The sequence below is a fragment of the Polyodon spathula genome, chromosome 8 (assembly GCF_017654505.1).
Source record: "Polyodon spathula isolate WHYD16114869_AA chromosome 8, ASM1765450v1, whole genome shotgun sequence".
NCBI classification, from domain to species: Eukaryota; Metazoa; Chordata; class Actinopteri; order Acipenseriformes; family Polyodontidae; genus Polyodon; species Polyodon spathula.
Genome location: NC_054541.1, coordinates 22,920,195 through 22,939,081, shown reverse-complemented (window position 1 = coordinate 22,939,081; position 18,887 = coordinate 22,920,195). Strand labels below are relative to the sequence as shown.

At 37.5% G+C, this 18,887-nt stretch overlaps 1 protein-coding gene across 4 annotated transcripts in view; it reads left to right on the top strand.

Annotated features, from left to right (window-relative positions):
* The first annotated feature begins 3,211 nt into the window (after positions 1 to 3,211).
* Positions 3,212 to 18,887, top strand: part of poc1b (POC1 centriolar protein B) — a 35,907-nt gene continuing 20,231 nt past the window's right edge. For 2 of the 4 annotated variants that reach the window (XM_041257207.1, XM_041257204.1), the window contains exons 1-11: positions 3,212 to 3,351; positions 3,503 to 3,577; positions 5,218 to 5,302; positions 5,385 to 5,556; positions 6,279 to 6,458; positions 6,561 to 6,668; positions 7,194 to 7,309; positions 11,159 to 11,292; positions 12,364 to 12,432; positions 12,905 to 13,057; positions 15,383 to 15,466. In XM_041257207.1, coding sequence (XP_041113141.1) covers positions 3,337 to 3,351; positions 3,503 to 3,577; positions 5,218 to 5,302; positions 5,385 to 5,556; positions 6,279 to 6,458; positions 6,561 to 6,668; positions 7,194 to 7,309; positions 11,159 to 11,292; positions 12,364 to 12,432; positions 12,905 to 13,057; positions 15,383 to 15,466 — 1,191 coding nt within the window. In that variant the 5' untranslated portion in view covers positions 3,212 to 3,336. The remainder of the gene's footprint in view (positions 3,352 to 3,502; positions 3,578 to 5,217; positions 5,303 to 5,384; positions 5,557 to 6,278; positions 6,459 to 6,560; positions 6,669 to 7,193; positions 7,310 to 11,158; positions 11,293 to 12,363; positions 12,433 to 12,904; positions 13,058 to 15,382; positions 15,467 to 18,887) is intronic. The other 2 variants (XM_041257205.1, XM_041257206.1) reach the window with 2 other exon arrangements.

Below are 18,887 nucleotides of genomic sequence, written 5' to 3'. Positions count from 1 at the left end.
CGACGGGTATTGCATCCCCAGTCTGGTACCAAGCAGGCCTTGTTAACAGTCCAGTTGCTGTCTTTAACAAGTGAAGGCAGCAACTGTACGTTCTTAGTGTACATTGCTCACTATTTGCATAATGCCTGGATTTTACCCCTATGACGCATGCAAGGCCAGCCTGCTTGTCTGGTACCAAGCGTACACTGGAGAAACATCTCTTCTGCAGCTTTACGGAGCGCTTTGCATCCTTAGGAGCTGATGTTCCCGTCTGAGGATGTGATCCTGATACCCTGCGGTTAAGCTCCCCCTGGAACAGCACAGGGACTGGCACAGCTGGCTGTGCCTGCTGCCAGATAGTAACCCAGAGCAGAGACAAGAGCCTCAAACCAAGCCATAAGGTGAGCAGCGGATCTAAGGGTTTGCTGCCACAGGCCCAGGGCCCCTTTTCAGGGAGCTATCTGGAGTATTGGCATCAGTGCACCACAGACATCTGGGTGCTTACTACAGTTCAGACCGGTCACTCACTGCAGTTCAAGCACAGTCCCCCTTCCCTTTCAGGGCATGATTGCAGCATCAGTTATGGACTGCTGTGGTGTCTCAGGAGGTAGCAGCTCTGATGCAAAAACAAGCTATTCGTATGGTACTCCCACTCCAGTTGGAGGATGTGTTCTACTCCATGCCCAAGCGGGATGGTGGCCTCAGACCAATCCTCGACCTCAGTCAGGTCAACCTGTATCTAAGGAGGTTCAAAATGTTGACGATGCAACAGCTGTTGCAGTCATTCAGACCAGGTGACTGGTTCACCACAGCGGACGTCAAGATGCCTATTTCCATATCCCATTAAAACTGGCGCACTTAAGTACTGTACCTGCAGTTTGCCTTTCAGGGACACTATAATGGCCCCATTGAGACTCAAAGGTATCAGAGTATTCTATTATTTGGATTATTTGGCTCATTGTGTCCAGTCTCCAGCTCAGGCATACGCTCACACATAACTGTTCATCAACCACCTTCAACGGTTGGGACAATGGATCATGCAAGAGCCAGCTCACGCCTTCTCAGACAGCCTCCTATCAAGGCGCGTGCTTGGAGTCCAGGTCCATGCGGTCCACTCTGTTGTACAGCAGAGTGCAGAGAATAGCCGCCAGTTTAGAGCTATTCAGCTCAACAAGGCGCTCACGTTCCAGAACTTTGGGACTTGAGGGCAGCAGCTTCTCAGACCCTACCTGATTCAACAGCAGGGCTTTTTCAGCCTACACTGAACTGCGACTGCCTATTGACGGTGCTCATAACTGTCTAAAGGCACCATCTTGGTGCAAACAGCCTGCTCATCTACACCACGGCATAGCATTGGGCAGTGTCACCAGAAGGGAGGCCGTCACCACTGACACATCCAGCCTGGGCTGGGACATTGTGTAGAATGGCAGTCCACATAAATATTTTGGAATTGCAGGCAATTAACTAACCTTGAAGCATTTGTTGCAGAAGGTTCGAGGGAGGCATGTGCTTCTCCGTGCAGACAACGCAACTGTGGTGGCTTACATCAGATCGCCCAGTCTCCTTTGTGTGGCCTGTAAGCTTTGCTCTGGGCACACGAAAACCTACTGTCATTGCAGACCGTAGATCTACCCAGGGTGGAAAAAACTGGGCAGCTGACTTCTAAAGGAGGGTCCCAGTGACTCAGAGAGGTTTGGGAGAGGTTTGGGAGACCGTAATAGGAGACGTGGACCTGCTGGTGGTTAGATGCTTTGGCACATCAGTGGCCAAAGCAACTGTTATATGCCTTCCCACTATGTAGCACAGATGATTTTAAATGAATTCAACATTAGAAAATTCTGTGACATCCAATGCTTTATGTCTGCAAGGCCAGTTGATAACAACACCGAAGCAGAAGAGATTCCTGGCTTTAGGGACAAATATAGCTGGGTACCGTCAGCATAGAAATGGAAATTCACTCTGTGTCTGTCGATAATGCCACATAATTGTACTATAGAATATTCATGTAAGCACACATTTCTACTAAATGTGTATCAATGGGCCAACGTACTTGTGCTTGTTGTTCTGGTTAGCAGTTCCCGCCTGGTCTCTGATTTAGTACTGTAATAGCGATCACCAGTCAAGTCCATATTAGTAATTATTAAAATAATAATTGAACCAAACCTCTCGTCTCCAGATATATCTGGTAGGCAAGGGGTAACTTTAGTTGAATGTATTTTGTTGTTGTTTTTTTTTTTTTTTTTTTTTTTTTTTAAGTATTTTATTACAATAGCTTTCCCTTTTGAACGTTAATGCAAAATGCTCCGTGTTCGATCGCTCAGTCAAGGAACAACAGAAGAAAAATATATTATAGTTCCATTACGATGAGGTTATATTTGCAAAAATGTTGCAATGCAGTATAATTTGTTTACAGAGATGTGTTGAGAATTTATTGCTTGGAATGTTTGGGGTATCAAATGTATTAACATAACATAGTCGGGCTATTCTATGCAGTATACACTGTGTAACAAAAAAAAAACATTTTTTTTTTGTTCCTGGGTAGTAAGTGTTATTTCCTAATTGCTTATGCCTCAAAAGTATAGAACATGGCTATTATTCCCTACAAAATACAGTATAATCGTAAATCTCGAAAAAATACTCACTTCTAAATCTTTTATAGTCATCTTTGTATTACTTTAGTATAAATACATGTTAATTTGGATTCATATGTTGTTTTTTTCTGACTTTATGTGAATGAAAAGACACACATTTGCCCGTTTCCCCATTGGAAATAGTGATATTTTGAAATATCACTGTCCTGGTCACAAAAGCAAAGTTTGTGGGGAATAATAGCCATGTTCTATACTTCTGAGGCATAAGCAATTAGGAAATAACACTTACTACCCAGTTACAAAAACTGTGTTACATAGTGATGTTAATGCAATTCTTAAGGCACGACCGGGGAAAATGAACACTGTAGCTTTAAGTTACAATCGATTAGATCTGCAATCCCTTATGTTAAATTTGTGTAGCTTGGTTATACACACTTCATTCTGTTTATTTTATATATATATATATATATATATATATATATATATATATATATATATATTATATATATTTTACAGCTACAAAATATATAATATACGTTTGTTACTAAAAATGGTTTTATATTATATGGTGCTGTACGCTTTTTAAAAATCACCTATGTTTTTGGTTTCTTAATAAATCCCCTATGTAGCATCTCAGCGCTCAACTGCCAGTGCCTGTGGCGCGCTGGGTTTGACAGCAAATTTTGAAATAGTAACATTTTATTGCGTATATTTTATTGTTTTCCTCCTGAATAATTTAACAACCTCAGCTACCCAGGCATATGCAATGGCATCTGTATTGGTAAGAAACTGGCCAGCTTTTTAAACAAATGTTACGAGACTTTTGGATTGATTTAATGAGACATGATACGACTAGGCCTCCCCAGTGTTAAAAATAAACAATTACGCCGACTGTTATTAAGAATAAAACAAATTCACGTTATGTCTTGCAGGCTGCATATATTCAAGTTGTACCAAATTCTTGTTTGCAGTGTAATTTCAATGAGACGGAAATTCATCACGGTGCAGTATGAGTTTTTGTTTTGTTTAAAAACTATACTATATACTATACTAATAATTGTATTATACTATATTACTTAGTCTTGTACAATTAACATAGGTCTGTATCTCAATAGCAGGTACTGCTGTACATACAATAAAGTTATTTATTTTTATTTCATAATATCTCATTACATGCACTTTGTTACTTGGATGAACAGCTTGTGCTGTTCCTGAAGTGTCACGTTCTCAAAATATCATTAGTTTTGCACACTAGTGCAATGCCACACGTACATTTCTTTCTCTATTATTTGTCTTCTTGGTTTCAATTTATTTTTAAAATGTGATTTGCAGTCAGGTTTTAACAATAAGCAGTATATAGCCTAACATCTTCGTGAATATCAAGCAATGTCATGAATGAAAAGCATGCTTTGTTTTTTTAAATATATTTTTAACTTTGTGACATAGTCCAGGGTATATATATATAATATATACTTATATATATATATATATATATATATATATATATATATATATATATAAATAAATACATACTAAAATCTAGTTTGAGATTCCAAAACTTGAACAAAAGTGTAGCTACTAAACACGTTTTCATAAAGTAATCTTCATTTAAAAAAAATCTGTTTTATTCAAACTGATATGCAATATATCCAGTGCATTGTTTTAGTATACCTGTACTTAGTATTTTAAGCACAAGATCAATTGACTCACTATCAGTGTCAGAACTGGCATTTGATCACAGGTTCACTCCCTCACTAATATCACTAATATTATACATACAGTATATAGTTTTTCAAATATTCTTGTAGTAATGTTAAATAAATAATTCCAAACATTTGCATACTTGCACCACTAGGTGGCATATTATTACTTTCGGTATTGCAGTTCATATTTTTCTATAACTTCAAAAACACCCAAGCATAGATTTATGAGGTAATGTTGACAGACGTTTCTGACACTGCCTTCATTACAATGATGAAGATACTGCATTTGAAATCTTAAATCACTGCACTGCTAAAAGTGTGACACATATTGGATGCAAATGTGTAATGTGATATGTACATTATATGTTCAAAATCTAAAATGCAATACATGTAGGAATGTGCTGCTGTATACTTTCTTTCTTTCGCCATTTAATAAGTTACAAAAACTGCTTTGTAATGAGATTACAGTATGAACATGTGTAAACCATCCCCAGTTATTTCATTTTTGGCTGGTTTCACTGACCCCTGTTAGCAATGCACTTGGACTACCTTGTGTTACTGAACTTAGGTAACATATTGCAAGTGCTAATCCGGTTCTTTGAAACCAGGCTGTTTTTTTTTTTTTTTTTTTTTTGTTTGTTTAGTTTTTTTGTGTCTGAATTTCCACAGTGCCCAAGTTGCTCATGTCTCACATTTGCTATGGACAGAACAATTTGCAAACAGTGGAAATGCAGGCTGTTGTGCACAAGTGCTTTTTATCTTTCATGCATTATTTCAGTTATTCTTTGTGTGTGTTTTAAATTGGTCAGTGCCTCTGATCGGAAACCATACTATACCAGATCCCAGAAAATATAAGGCTACATTACGGTTTTACAGCAGAGCATCCCGGTCTTTGGTTTGTGAGCAAATTCCAGGTCCCTGAGTTACCTTTAAATTGTTTTTAGGAGGACCCTTCCTTAGAACGCCATTTCAGAGGACATAAAGATATTATCAGTTGTGCAGACTTTAGCCCAAACAACAAACAGCTAGGTAAGTATTTGAAATTATTAGACAACTATATTGTTAATATATAATATAATAGTAATAAAACAATTCATAATATTTTTTCAAGCTACTGGATCAGCTGACACATTTCTCATGATTTGGAACCTGAATCCCAAGGCCAGAGCTTATCGGTTTGTGGGGCACAAAGATAAAGTGTCCAGCGTCCAGTTCTCTCCAGCTGGCAACTTGGTGGCATCATCGTCTTGGGACAAAACTGTTAGACTGTGGACACCTAACATGTGAGTGAGAAAATACATGTGTTATAAATCAGTAAAACTGCAAGGGTTCCTGTGAGGAAGAATGTTATTTGTATATTGGATGCAAATCATAGTACATGTGATATATATATATATATATATATATATATATATATATATATATATATATATATATATATATATATATATATATATATATATATATATATATAATAGATCAATCTAAGCATGCAATACATATCAGAATTCTTCTTTTTCTAAACACCATGTAATAAGTTACAAAAAGTACTTTGTAATTAGATTACAGGATCAGCATGTGTAAACCATCCCCAATTATTTCATTTTTGGCTGGTTTCATCTACCCCTGTTAGCAATGCAATGAACTACCTTGTGTTAATGAATTTAGGTAAAATATTCCAAGTGCTAATCTGGCTCCGTGAAACCAGACTTTTTTTGTGTCTGAATTTCCACAGTGAACAAATTGCTCATGTCTCACATTTGCTATGGACAGAACAATTTGCAAACAGTGGAAATGCAGGCTGTTGTACACAAGTGCTTTTTATCTTTCATTTATTATTTCAGTTATTCTTTTATGTGTGTTTTAATCTAGTGAGTGCCTCTGATCAGAAACCATACAATATTATTTGTATTATGTTCCATAGTAAATGTTGTTATGTTTTGATGAAGGAAGGTTTTATTTTGGATTTTGTATACGAGTTACATGACAGTATCTTTATGTCCAGCAAAGGCGAATCTACGGTAATCCGAGCCCACACAGCCATAATTCGTAGTGTCAGCTTCTCCCGAGATGGACAGCATTTGGTAACAGCCTCAGATGACAAGTCTTTGAAGGTGTGGAGTGTCCATCGCCAGCGCTTTATGTACTCATTAAACCAGCACACTAACTGGGTTCGCAGTGCTAAGTATGTAACCTCTGATTTTAAGGTTTTGTGTTTATTTTAAACCAGTTTTTCTTTTCCTTATTTTAAGGTAGCCACACTTCCTAATTTTTTTTTCTTCATTAGATTCTCGCCAGATGGGAGGCTCATAGTTTCATGTGGTGATGACAGAAGTGTTAGGATCTGGGATACAACTAATAAGCAGTGTGTTAACACATTCACCGACTACGGAGGGTATGTGTCAGTATAATGCAATTTAATGAAAAAGAGAAATACAGAACTCTTAATTAGTTGAGAGGGTATACATACGGCTGAATAATTTCAGTAAAGATGTGGAACTTCTGGATTCTAGGATTAAATTGTAACAACAATACCAAATATATTAATATTGGTGTGTCCATTATTATTATTTCTTTTATATGACTCTGAAACCTATGTAATTAGTTGTCCTTTGTAGTCTTATTTAATTTAAGTGTTCAGATTGTGTTAGTTATATTTATCTGTGGTAGAACCTGTTAGTTACAGTACAAGAGTGCATATGGTTCGCTCTGCCTTGTATGTCATGACACAAACATAACAATAAGATCGTATCCAAACACACATATAAACATTTATATGGTAACAGAATGATCTGAAAGCATTAGAAATCTTTATTATTTTTCATCTCATTGGCTGCTGTGATATGCTCTAATTGCATATTATTTATTATTATTTTTTAATTTGTACTTATTCATTCATTTTATGATGGTTGTTATCTAGGCCTGTAACCTTTGTGGACTTCAACTCCAGTGGCACCTGTATAGCTTCCTCAGGGTCTGATAATACATTGAAAATATGGGATATCCGTACAAACAAATTGTTACAACATTACCAAGGTGAGGTGGAAGGAGGCATATAAAAAAGAACTGAGGAATAGAGTGCAATCATTAGTTTTATAAAATGGCAAGAATAGACATTGGCTATTTAACTGCACTTGGCTTCACCTCATGCACAACAGCAACCCTGTGTATGCATATATTGAACAATGTTTGAACACCCTGTTGTGTGTTATTGCTTTCATATAAATATATAATATATATCATATACATATATATAATATATATATATATATATATATATATTATATATATATATATACAGCTCTGGAAAAAATTGAGACCACTGCAAAATTATCAGTTTCTCTGGTTTTACTATTTATAGGTATGTGTTTGGGTAAAATGAACATTTTTGTTTTATTCTATAAACTACTGACAACATTTCTCCCAAATTCCAAATAAAAATATTGTCATTTAGAGCATTTATTTGCAGAAAATGACAACTGGTCAAAATAACAAAAAAGATGCAGTGTTGTCAGACCTCGAATAATGCAAAGAAAATAAGTTCAGATTCATTTTTAAACAACACAATACTAATGTTTTAACTTAGGAAGAGTTCAGAAATCAATATTTGGTGGAATAACCCTGATTTTCAAGCACAGCTTTCATGCGTCTTGGCATGCTCTCCACCAGTCTTTCACATTGATGTTGGGTGACTTTATGCCACTCCTGGCGCAAAAATTCAAGCAGCTCGGCTTTGTTTGATGGCTTGTGACCATCCATCTTCCTCTTGATCACATTCCAGAGGTTTTCAATGGGGTTCAGGTCTGGAGATTGGGCTGGCCATGACAGGGTCTTGATCTGGTGGTCCTCCATCCACACCTTGATTGACCTGGCTGTGTGGCATGGAGCATTGTCCTGCTGGAAAAAACAATCCTCAGAGTTGGGGAACATTGTCAGAGCAGAAGGAAGCAAGTTTTCTTCCAGGACAACCTTGTACTTGGCTTGATTCATGCCAAAGCTGCCTGATTCCAGCCTTGCTGAAGCACCCCCAGATCATCACCGATCCTCCACCACATTTCACAGTGGGTGCGAGACACTGTGGCTTGTAGGCCTCTCCAGGTCTCCGTCTAACCATTAGACGACCAGGTGTTGGGCAAAGCTGAAAATTGGACTCATCTGGGGGTGCTTCAGCAAGGCTGGAATCGGGCAGATTTGTCTTTGTGAAGGGCGCATGAATCAAGCCAAGTACAAGGTTGTCCTGGAAGAAAACTTGCTTCCTTCTGCTCTGACAATGTTCCCCAACTCTGAGGATTGTTTTTTCCAGCAGGACAATGCTCCATGCCACACAGCCAGGTCAATCAAGGTGTGGATGGAGGACCACCAGATCAAGACCCTGTCATGGCCAGCCCAATCTCCAGACCTGAACCCCATTGAATACCTCTGGAATGTGATCAAGAGGAAGATGGATGGTCACAAGCCATCAAAGCCGAGCTGCTTGAATTTTTGCGCCAGGAGTGGTATAAAGTCACCCAACATCAATGTAAAAGACTGGTGGAGAGCATGCCAAGATGCATGAAAGCTGTGCTTGAAAATCAGGGTTATTCCACCAAATATTGATTTCTGAACTCTTCCTAAGTTAAAACATCAGTATTGTGTTGTTTAAAAATGAATCTGAACTTATTTTCTTTGCATTATTCGAGGTCTGACAACACTGCATCTTTTTTGTTATTTTGACCAGTTGTCATTTTCTGCAAATAAATGCTCTAAATGACAATATTTTTATTTGGAATTTGGGAGAAATGTTGTCAGTAGTTTATAGAATAAAACAAAAATGTTCATTTTACCCAAACACATACCTATAAATAGTAAAACCAGAGAAACTGATAATTTTGCAGTGGTCTCTTAATTTTTTCCAGAGCTGTATATATATATGAGAAAAATTAGTGCCAGTCAAAAGTTTGAGTACATTTGCTGGAAACTACATTTTTGTCATAATTGACAATGTTTTACGTTGTATACGTTTCTGTCAGTACTTGAAAATGAAAACACGTTACAATATACAAAACAAAACATAAGGAGTATCAAAGCAATGTTCAAGAAAATTGAAAATTGTCTCTAAATCTTGGATTCCTCAAAATAGCCACCCTTTGCCTTAATAACAGCCTCACAAACACAAGGCATTCGGTTAACAAGTTTCAGCAGGAAATCACCCGACATGTCTTCCCAGCTGTTCTGCAGCAATTCCCAGAGATGTAGGGCACTTGTGGGTAGCTTTGCTTTGACTCTTCTGTCCAGTTTGCCCCATACAAGTTCTATGGGATTGAGGTCTGGAAACTGGTTAGGCCAGGTCATTAAATTGAGTTGTCCTTCACTTTCCTTCTTCACCAGATAGTTTTTGCACAACTTTGAGGTGTGTTTTGGGTCATTATCTTGCTGAAGATTGAAGGACTGCCCAAATAGCTGTAATCCTGATGGAATGGCATGCCTCTGAAGTATGCTATGATAGCCATGCTGGTTAAGCTTGCCATGGACTTGGTAAAGATCACCAACTCTGTCACCAGCAAAGCAACCCCAGACCATGACACTGCCTCCTCCATGTTGACAGTGGGAACCACACATGCAGAACTCATGTGCTCACCCTCTCTGTGTTGTACAAATACTCAGCGGTTGGGCCCAAATATTTCAAATTTTGACTCGTCGGTCCATAAGACCGACTTCCACTCTTCAAATGTCCATTTTCTGTGTTTTTTGGCCCAGGCAAGTCTCTTCCTCTTATTCTGCACTCTTAACAATGGTTTCTTTGCAGCAATTCTTCCAGTTAGGCCAGCTTCACGCAATCTCCTCTGAACAGTTGATGTTGAAACATCTGTACTTCTAGTAGCATTTAGCTGAGCTTGTATTTCAGGGGCAATTAGTTGCCAGTTTCACAGACTTTTGACTCTAAAGAACTTGTTCTCTGATTCTGAGATCACCCTTGGCCTGCCCGACCTTGTTCGGTCCTCATGAGTGCCAGTTTCTTCAAATTGTTTGATGGTCTTGGCCGCAGCAGTTACAGACACTTGCAAAGTTCTTGCGATTTGTCTTAAAGATTGACCTTTATTTCTTAAAGTAATTACTTCTTTTTTCTTTGCTTAACTGAGCGTATTTTGCCATTTTCTGCTCCCTTACATTCAGGCATGACAAACTTGTGCCTATGGTACCTATATTTATAGTAATCATGGACCCTCACCTGTTAAAGGTAATTGGTGACAAAAGGTTAATTAGGTAACATGTTAGTTAACTCTAGAACATCTAACAAAGACACTTTTATACTTAGGCCAGTGTTCTAACACCGTGTTATACAATTTTCACGTTTCACGTGAGTACACGTATCATATAATGAAATATTAAGTGTTTATAGACAAGTTTATGTGGTTAAAAGCATAGATAATCATGAAAAACCTGGTTTCAAGCAGGTGTACGTAAACTTTTGACTGGTACTGTCTATATATATATATATATATATATATATATATATATATATAATCCCTCAGGTAAAGCAATAAAATATTTATTTGCTATTGACTTCCATTTTACTACTAATTACTAATCTGTATGTGCAGGATCCTGTCTTCTTTTTATATACAGGAATATTACAAAGGCTGCCTCTGATAGCATAGCATAGCAAACAGTCGCTGAGTGACTGATTAATTTGATGAATACTTGTATCCTCATACATTTGATGCATGAATTATGGTAAATTGCCACTATGGTAAAGTAAAAAAAAAAATGTAACAAGCAGGTTAACTATGATAAATAAAGCATGGTATGAACATGGCAAAACTGCAAACTTAGCACATATTATTTTGTTTTTAAGGTTGTGAAAATTCACATAATTTTCCAATCTTTCCAATTTATTTACATCAGTTCACAGTTCTGGGATAAACTGCTTCTCATTTCATCCATCAAGTAACTACCTCATCAGCGCATCTAATGACAGTACTGTGAAGATCCTGGACCTGCTGGAAGGAAGACTCATTTACACTCTCCACGGGCACAAGGTAGGGCCAAGGTACCTGTTGTAATGCATGTAGCAGGACGGGGCCTGCAATACAAAAATGTTTTGTTTTATGGTGGGGACATAGTTAAAGTCTCCCTGCCAAGGTAATTGCTTTTGTTTAATTGTTTAATTGTTTTGTTTAATTATTAGTTATCACCTGCACCTGGCAATTATTGAAAATTAGAGCCAGGTGCAGGGTATAGAAGGGAAGCCGTCAGTCTGCTCCAGGCTGCTACTGCTGTTGAGTGAAGAGCACGACGAATAGTTGTAAAGGTCTGTTTAAAACCTATGTTTTGGTTTTATAAAAATTTGTAGTAGTGTTTTGTTTTGGTGTTATATGTCAGGTTTTTTGTTTGTTTGTTTTGTGTTTTGAATAAAAGTGTGCAGAAGCACTAAAAATCTAAGTTTTTATCTCTAGGTCACGTTTTTAAAGGCTTGGTCACACTGTGTATTGGCTGTGTTTCCAAGGGCACAGTTTCAGAGATTTACATACTGTAGCATGCATAGAACTTTCAAACCCCTCAGTTATAATTTTGAAGTCATGGTACAACTATATATTATATTAATAAAAAAACAGTAAAACATACATTCAAAATACAGATATGACAGTGCAGTTAAATTGGGCCGACGGAAGATTCAAAAATTAAATCTGCATTTTTAGGTGGGTCTTCTATGTCTTTAGAGAAAATCATAATTAAATAAAGTTTGACTTTCAGGACTGATTTTGGTTTCTGTGACAACTGTGTAAAATTATTTCATGAATATTAAATTGCCATGTCCTGCCAACTGCAATCTGAAATGGCTACCGTATATATGAGACTAGGAGTGTATAGTGAAGGTTATGTGAAGACTGGTGCAAAATCTAGACAGTTACAGTATTCACCATTTAGTGTGACAGATAGACAGGCACGCACAATCAGCAAATTTTTTGAACGAGGAATCTAAAAAATCCTTTCAATTACTGATGAATTAAAGCTTTGTTATGGGACTTTTTGATATTGTACTGTAAAGCCTGCTTGTTACTGGTAAATGTGTTTTAATGGAATGTTTTATTCTGTTTGTTTTGCCACAGGGCCCTGTCTTTACTGTTACCTTTTCTCGAGGTGGTGAATACTTTGCTTCAGGAGGCACTGATGCTCAAGTTTGTTGCTTCTATTTAATTCCTTAGAAATGTAGCAAATGTTAATGTACCCTACTACCTGTTGTCTTGCTTCAGTTCTGGCTCCTGTTATGTGTAGTTTTGTTTAGCGATGTGTATGTTAGTGTATAAAACAATTTTCTTAATATGTAGCATGTTTCATTAACACAGTGCACAGAGCTGGGTGTCTGTATGTCTCTAGTTAGAGTCCATGCTTGGTTGCTAGAGTTTAAAAGTCAGTTCAAGTATGTCGTTTTATACAAAAAAATTTTTTTCGTAATCCTGTTTTACCCTATATGAAGGGTGCTATAAAATGTATTGTATTTTATAGTTGTTATATACTGTAGGATCATTCCATATTGCTTAACCAGATCTTCACATGCAACTGAAAGTATCAAGCTAAACTGAGGAGTATATTTGTTTTCAGCTTTATGTTTGTAGGACACAGTTTTACAGTGAAAATTACTGGTTACAGGTGCTGTTGTGGAAAACCAATTTTGATGCATTTAACTATAAGGATGTTCTAAAATGCAATAATAGAAGACTGAATCCTGAGCCTCCCCCTCATCTGACAGACATCCATCCAAGATCTCCCCATTTGCACACTGCCAGTTCAGCGTCTGTTGAGGTAAGAATCAGTCGTTAAGGTGCTGCTAGCTTTGTAGGCTACCTGAGGAGCCATTCATACTCAAAAAAAGCATTTTTCTTAGTGACATACGCCTTGGCGCACAAAATTTTATTTGCAACCTGGGAGACCCACAGGTACAAAGTAACACATTGGGAAATTACAGTAAAATTTGATATTATTAAACATGCAAAAAAATATCACATAGTAAATGCTATTCCAACCAACATACAAATAAAATACAAGCCATCATTTTAATTATCCGGAGTTGGAACACAGGTAATCTCAACACGCACATTGCTAATAATTAAAGTTTGTTTGGTCCAAACTGTTTTGTTTAATACGCTGGGCAAAAATATAAACGCAACATGCAACAATTTCAAAGATTTTACTGAGTTACAGTTCATATAAGGAAATCAGTCAATTGAAATGAATTCATTGGGCCCTAATCTATGGATTTCACGTGACTGGGAATACAGATATGCATTTGTTGGTCACAGATACCTTTAAAAAAAAAAGTGGGGGCGTGGATCAGAAAACCAGCCAGTATCTGGTGTAACCACCATTTGCCTCATGCAGCGCGACACATATCCTTCACATAGAGTTGATCAGGCTGTTGATTGTGGCCTGGAATGTTATCCCACTCCTCTTCAATGGCTGTGGTAAGTTGCTGGATATTGGCGGGAACTGGAACACGCTGTCGTACACGTCGATCCAGAGCATCCCAAACATACTCAATGGGTGACATGTCTGGTGAGTATGCAGGCCATGGAAGAAATGGGACATTTTCAGCTTCCAGGAATTGTGTACAGATCCTTGCGACATGGGGCCGTGCATTATCATGCTGAAACATGAGGTGATGGTGGCGGATGAATGGCACGACAATGGGTCTCAGGATCTCGTCACGGTATCTCTGTGCATTCAAATTGCCATCGATAAAATGCAATTGTGTTCGTTGTCAGTAGCTTATGCCTGCCCATACCATAACCCCACCGCCACCATGGGGCACTCTGTTCCCAACGTTGACATCAGCAAACCACTCACCCACACGACGCCATACACGCTGTCTGCCATCTGCCTGGTACAGTTGAAACCGGGATTCATCCGTGAAGAGCACACTTCTGTAGCGTGCAAGTGGCCATCAAAGGTGAGCATTTGCCCACTGAAGTCGGTTACGACGCCAAACTGCAGTCAGGTCAAGACCCTGGTGAGGACGACGAGCACGCAGATAAGCTTCCCTGAGACGGTTTCTGGCAGTTTTTGAAGAAATACTTTGGTTGTGCAAACCCACAGTTTCATCAGCTGTCAGAGTGGCTGGTCTTAGATGATCCCACAGGTGAAAAAGCCGGATGTGGAGGTCCTGGGCTGGCGTGGTTACACGTGGTCTGCGGTTGTGAGGCCGGTTGGACGTAATGCCAAATTCTTTAAAACGACGTTGGAGGCGGCTTATGGTAGAGAAATGAACATTCAATTCTCTGGCAGCAGCTCTGGTGGACATTCCTGCAGTCAGCATGCCAACTGCACGCTCCCTCAAAACTTGAGACATCTGTGGCATTGTGTTGTGTGACAAAACTGCACATTTTAGAGCGGCATTTTATTGTCCCCAGCACAAGGTGCACCTGTGTAATGATCATGCTGTTTAATCAGCTTCTTGATATGCCACACCTGTTGTGGATGTATTATCTTGGCAAAGGAGAAATGCTCACTAACAGGGATGTAAACAAATTTGTGTGCAAAATTTGAGAGAAATAAGCTTTTTGTGCGTATGGAAAATTTCTGTTATCATTTCAGCTCATGAAACATGGGACCAACACTTTACATGTTGTGTTTATATTTTTGTTCAGTGTATAATGTTTATTAAAATCTCTGATAGCATTGATATACATTTCTTTTCTCTACAGATTGGCATCCACCAATGTTAATTGTTTTCTCCAATGGGATATAAACACATTTTATATCCTATATACTTTTAAAAATACCAGCGAAATAACACTAGGTGATGACACTAAGCTCTGGGTGTCTTCAATATGTTTATCAAACTTGTTGAAAGGTTGGCACAGGCATAAAATAATTTAGATTGATTGCATTTAAAGCCACAGCCATTGAGATCTGTTAGAAGTGTTCCTGCTTTCTGAGCCTGTTTTTTATCAAAATTTGACAATTCAACACAATTACCTATTGAAACTTTTTAACTGGGTAGTAATTAAAATCTGGGATGCTTTCACGTGCCTTTGCCTACCTCTATGAACCAAGCAAGTATAACAATCCTCTGATCTGTTATGTAGAATACATGCCATTGTTTTATTTTTCCTGTATTTTATTACATAGATCAACCCTTCCTTCAACGTGGCAGATACACAGACGTTAGATCCACCTGTGGTAGATGTTGGACAGTCATTATTTTCAAAAACAGTAAGTGTTAGAAGTAGGAATTAAATATATGTCTTGTCCTAAATACCTATAGGATAGCCAGATGACATGCTTCTATCCAGCTGGTACAGAGTGGTCACAGTGAGTCAGTGGCTCAGTTGCCACCCTTCCCATCCTACAGTAGGTAGCTGATGGTGAAAACTGTTGAGAATGATGTATAGGCAATATACTGCCTATAAACATTTTTGAGTTTGTGGTGGATTGTTTGAAACTTGGACCTGGGTGTCTTCTATGAAACCAAATTGCAGGATTAAGGTTTTCTTTTCAGAAGTGGACTCATTTTGTTCAAGTAGTTTACATTGTTTATTGAAAGAAAAAATCTAATTTTATAAATGATGTAGCATGTGTAATTGTTTTATTTTCCTTCTACTGTTGTGAATGATTAATTAATGGCGTTGCATGAATGTTCCAGCAGAGGTCAGCATTTCACTTTAAAACAGTGGTTTTCAAACTTTTTAGGCCCCATACCCCTTTCCAAATAATCTAGTCTACCGTGTACCCCCATCTGAGGTTCATAATATACTGTAAAACAGGATTTTCTTTGTGGAACTTATTTTTTGCTAATGGCACTCAAGGTACATTTTTGTGGCAACAAATGTTTGCACTTTTGACCTGCTAGATTAAATGACTCAAAATCACAATCTTAGAGTTTAAAAAAAAAAAAAAAAAAATCAGTAACTTCTTCATTGGCAAATGCTACTGGTCTTGCTTCAGATACCTTTTCTTCTGCATTTGGGTCAGGAGTTCCTGGGTTGTTTTTAAACTTTACCCAGCGGAGAACATTGATTACCAGTAATTTAACACAACCAAGTAATACTGTGCTGTATTCAAAGACAATTAATACAGCTATTTAGACATTCAAAAGTCACCAACAATGTTACTAGTCAATTTACCACTTCTCTCGGAATCATTTAACCATGAAGAGTAAACACCAATGTAAGCAATATTAAATGTATTCATGATGGTTGATCGTTTTTAAATGTTTTATATTTGTCTAGATTATCTACCTACACAGTCAGTTTTTAATGTAATTGATTAACATTAACTTTATTGTAACATTACGCATCACTTACCATGGATTTAGTGCATTGTTTAAATAATTGATGTTCGCTTCTGTTAACAAGGGGGCAACTGTAGTTATTTACATTACAATTAGCAGGTCACTCGTGATCTCTTTGGTTCATAGCCACAAGCTACTTTTCAAATCTATGCTGGGCTGTGCAGGATCTGCACAGATTTCTGCAGGTGGAGTTGAGTCATGTCATGTAGCAGCCCTCAAAGAACGTGTCTAGAACTGCAGATCTGCGCAGAACTACAGAAATCTGCGTGAATGCCACCACTGTACTACTTCAGGACAGGAGAAGCATGGTGTATTGAGCTGCGTGTGACTAATGTTGATACAATTTGGCAACTACTTTCTCTGAAAATCCCTGTTGTTGGCTGTGAAAGTCGCTAGATTTGTCGCTATTTGCTTTGACAGTGTGTTTCAAGGGAAACCAAAAAGTCGCTAGATCTAGCGACAAAATCGCTAAGTTGGCAACACTGTTAATGGTTCTGTTCTACCCAGTAATCTTTGGGACAAGCACCATGGCAACTGAGAGCACGCACGTGACCAGAAGTAATGTACTGTAGAACTGCTGTTGCAATCACCCATGCGTGGTACATCTATTTTATGTATAATATATTGCATGGCACATTAATTTTGCGGATTTTAATAAACACGAAATTCGCGGAAACGTCTTGCTTGTAAAATACTTGTTTTACAGAACCTTTTATAATATTATTTATTTAATATAATTAGTATTTATTTATTTATTTATTTATTTATTTATTTTTAACTCATTTTATTGTTCAACAGGTAAGATGGGACAATATAAAATGCTGTGTGCCTTCTGTGGTATAGAATCCAGCCAGAATAAGCACATTGTTTTGAAGTGAATATTTCCAAAAGATAATTTGTTGAAAGTAGAAAGGGGATATTTTATGTCAAGTAGTCAAAAACGCTTACATGTTAAAGTGTGTTTAGTGCACCTGTTTGGGTGAATCTGCAAGAAAAAGCTTGTTGATGGGCACTCGCTGTATGATAGGAACACACTCAATAGGTCTGAAGGAGGGAATCCAATTCCAGACACTTGCCTATCCCAGGATTTAGGGATTGATTTTTATTTATTTTTTTTAAATCCTGCTATTCCATTTTAATAATAATAATAATAATATCATGTTTTTGCTGTTTTTAATATTTACCAGTGTGGAGGCGTAGGGTAATGCTATTCAACAGATTAATTAATAATGAAAAAACGCATGCAAACATTGCAGCTCCAGTGCAGAACAAGTGAGTGATTTCACTGTCTAAGGCGGCCCATCAGCCTACTCAACTCAATAATACTGTGAATTAAAAATTTAAATGTAGATAAAACACTGAACTAATTAAACTACTAACACTGAACGTTTGAACTCCAGAAAGTAAACTTACCTAGTAAATACTACACATTTTTAAAATAAGCAACATTGTGTAATGACAATCTTTTGAGGGTTTTTGTTTTAGTCCAGACTGCAGTAACCAACACGCTGTTATTTAAATATTGTAAATTAGGCTTGTGTTTGCTCAACGCTCAACTCACTGTCAGCAGCCGGCTGGGGATTTATAGAGTTAATCTCATCCAGCAGAAAGGAAACGGCTGTGGTTTTATTTGAAAGGAGATTCAACATTGTTGATTCGATTGCTAGGTCGCAAAGTACTACAACCTGGTTAAAAAAATTTAAAAAAAGTGTTGTCTGCCATTACATGATTTTTCTTGCATTCCCCCTGATGAGAGCTTGCATACCCCAGTTTGAAAACCACTGCTTTAAAACTACTGAATTAGGTAGTAGGTGTACAGGGGAAAATGCAGCCTATAATTCAAAATACACACGTGAATGGCTCAGTTGCCAGAGAACTTGACTGCAGTGTTGAAAAAATAATATAGTGGTTTGAGAACTATATATGCAAAGTACAGTGAAACCTAAATGAACTGGTCACTTAGGGGCATGTCTACTCTATGCACTTCTATGTAAGACATAGACACCTCAGTGTCTTCTAAAGACCTGTTGCGTTGTTTCTTAATTAAGTTTACTATGTTTCATTACGTGATACTACAGGTAATATCATTATAGCATTTTTCACAGGTCCTGGTTAATCTTGGACTACCTTACATAAAGTAACATTGGATAGTCCAAGATCAGTACTAATCGAGGGCTGTGAAACAAGCTGAGTGTTTTATAGTCATGGATTACATACTTTTTCTGTTTTTATATAAAAAAATATGGTTATTAGAGCAGTGCAGTAATCTAAAATGACTATTAAATGAGTATTAAGTTATAAAATACACAGCAATAACCCACTGTATAAACCCTGCCAAAAGCA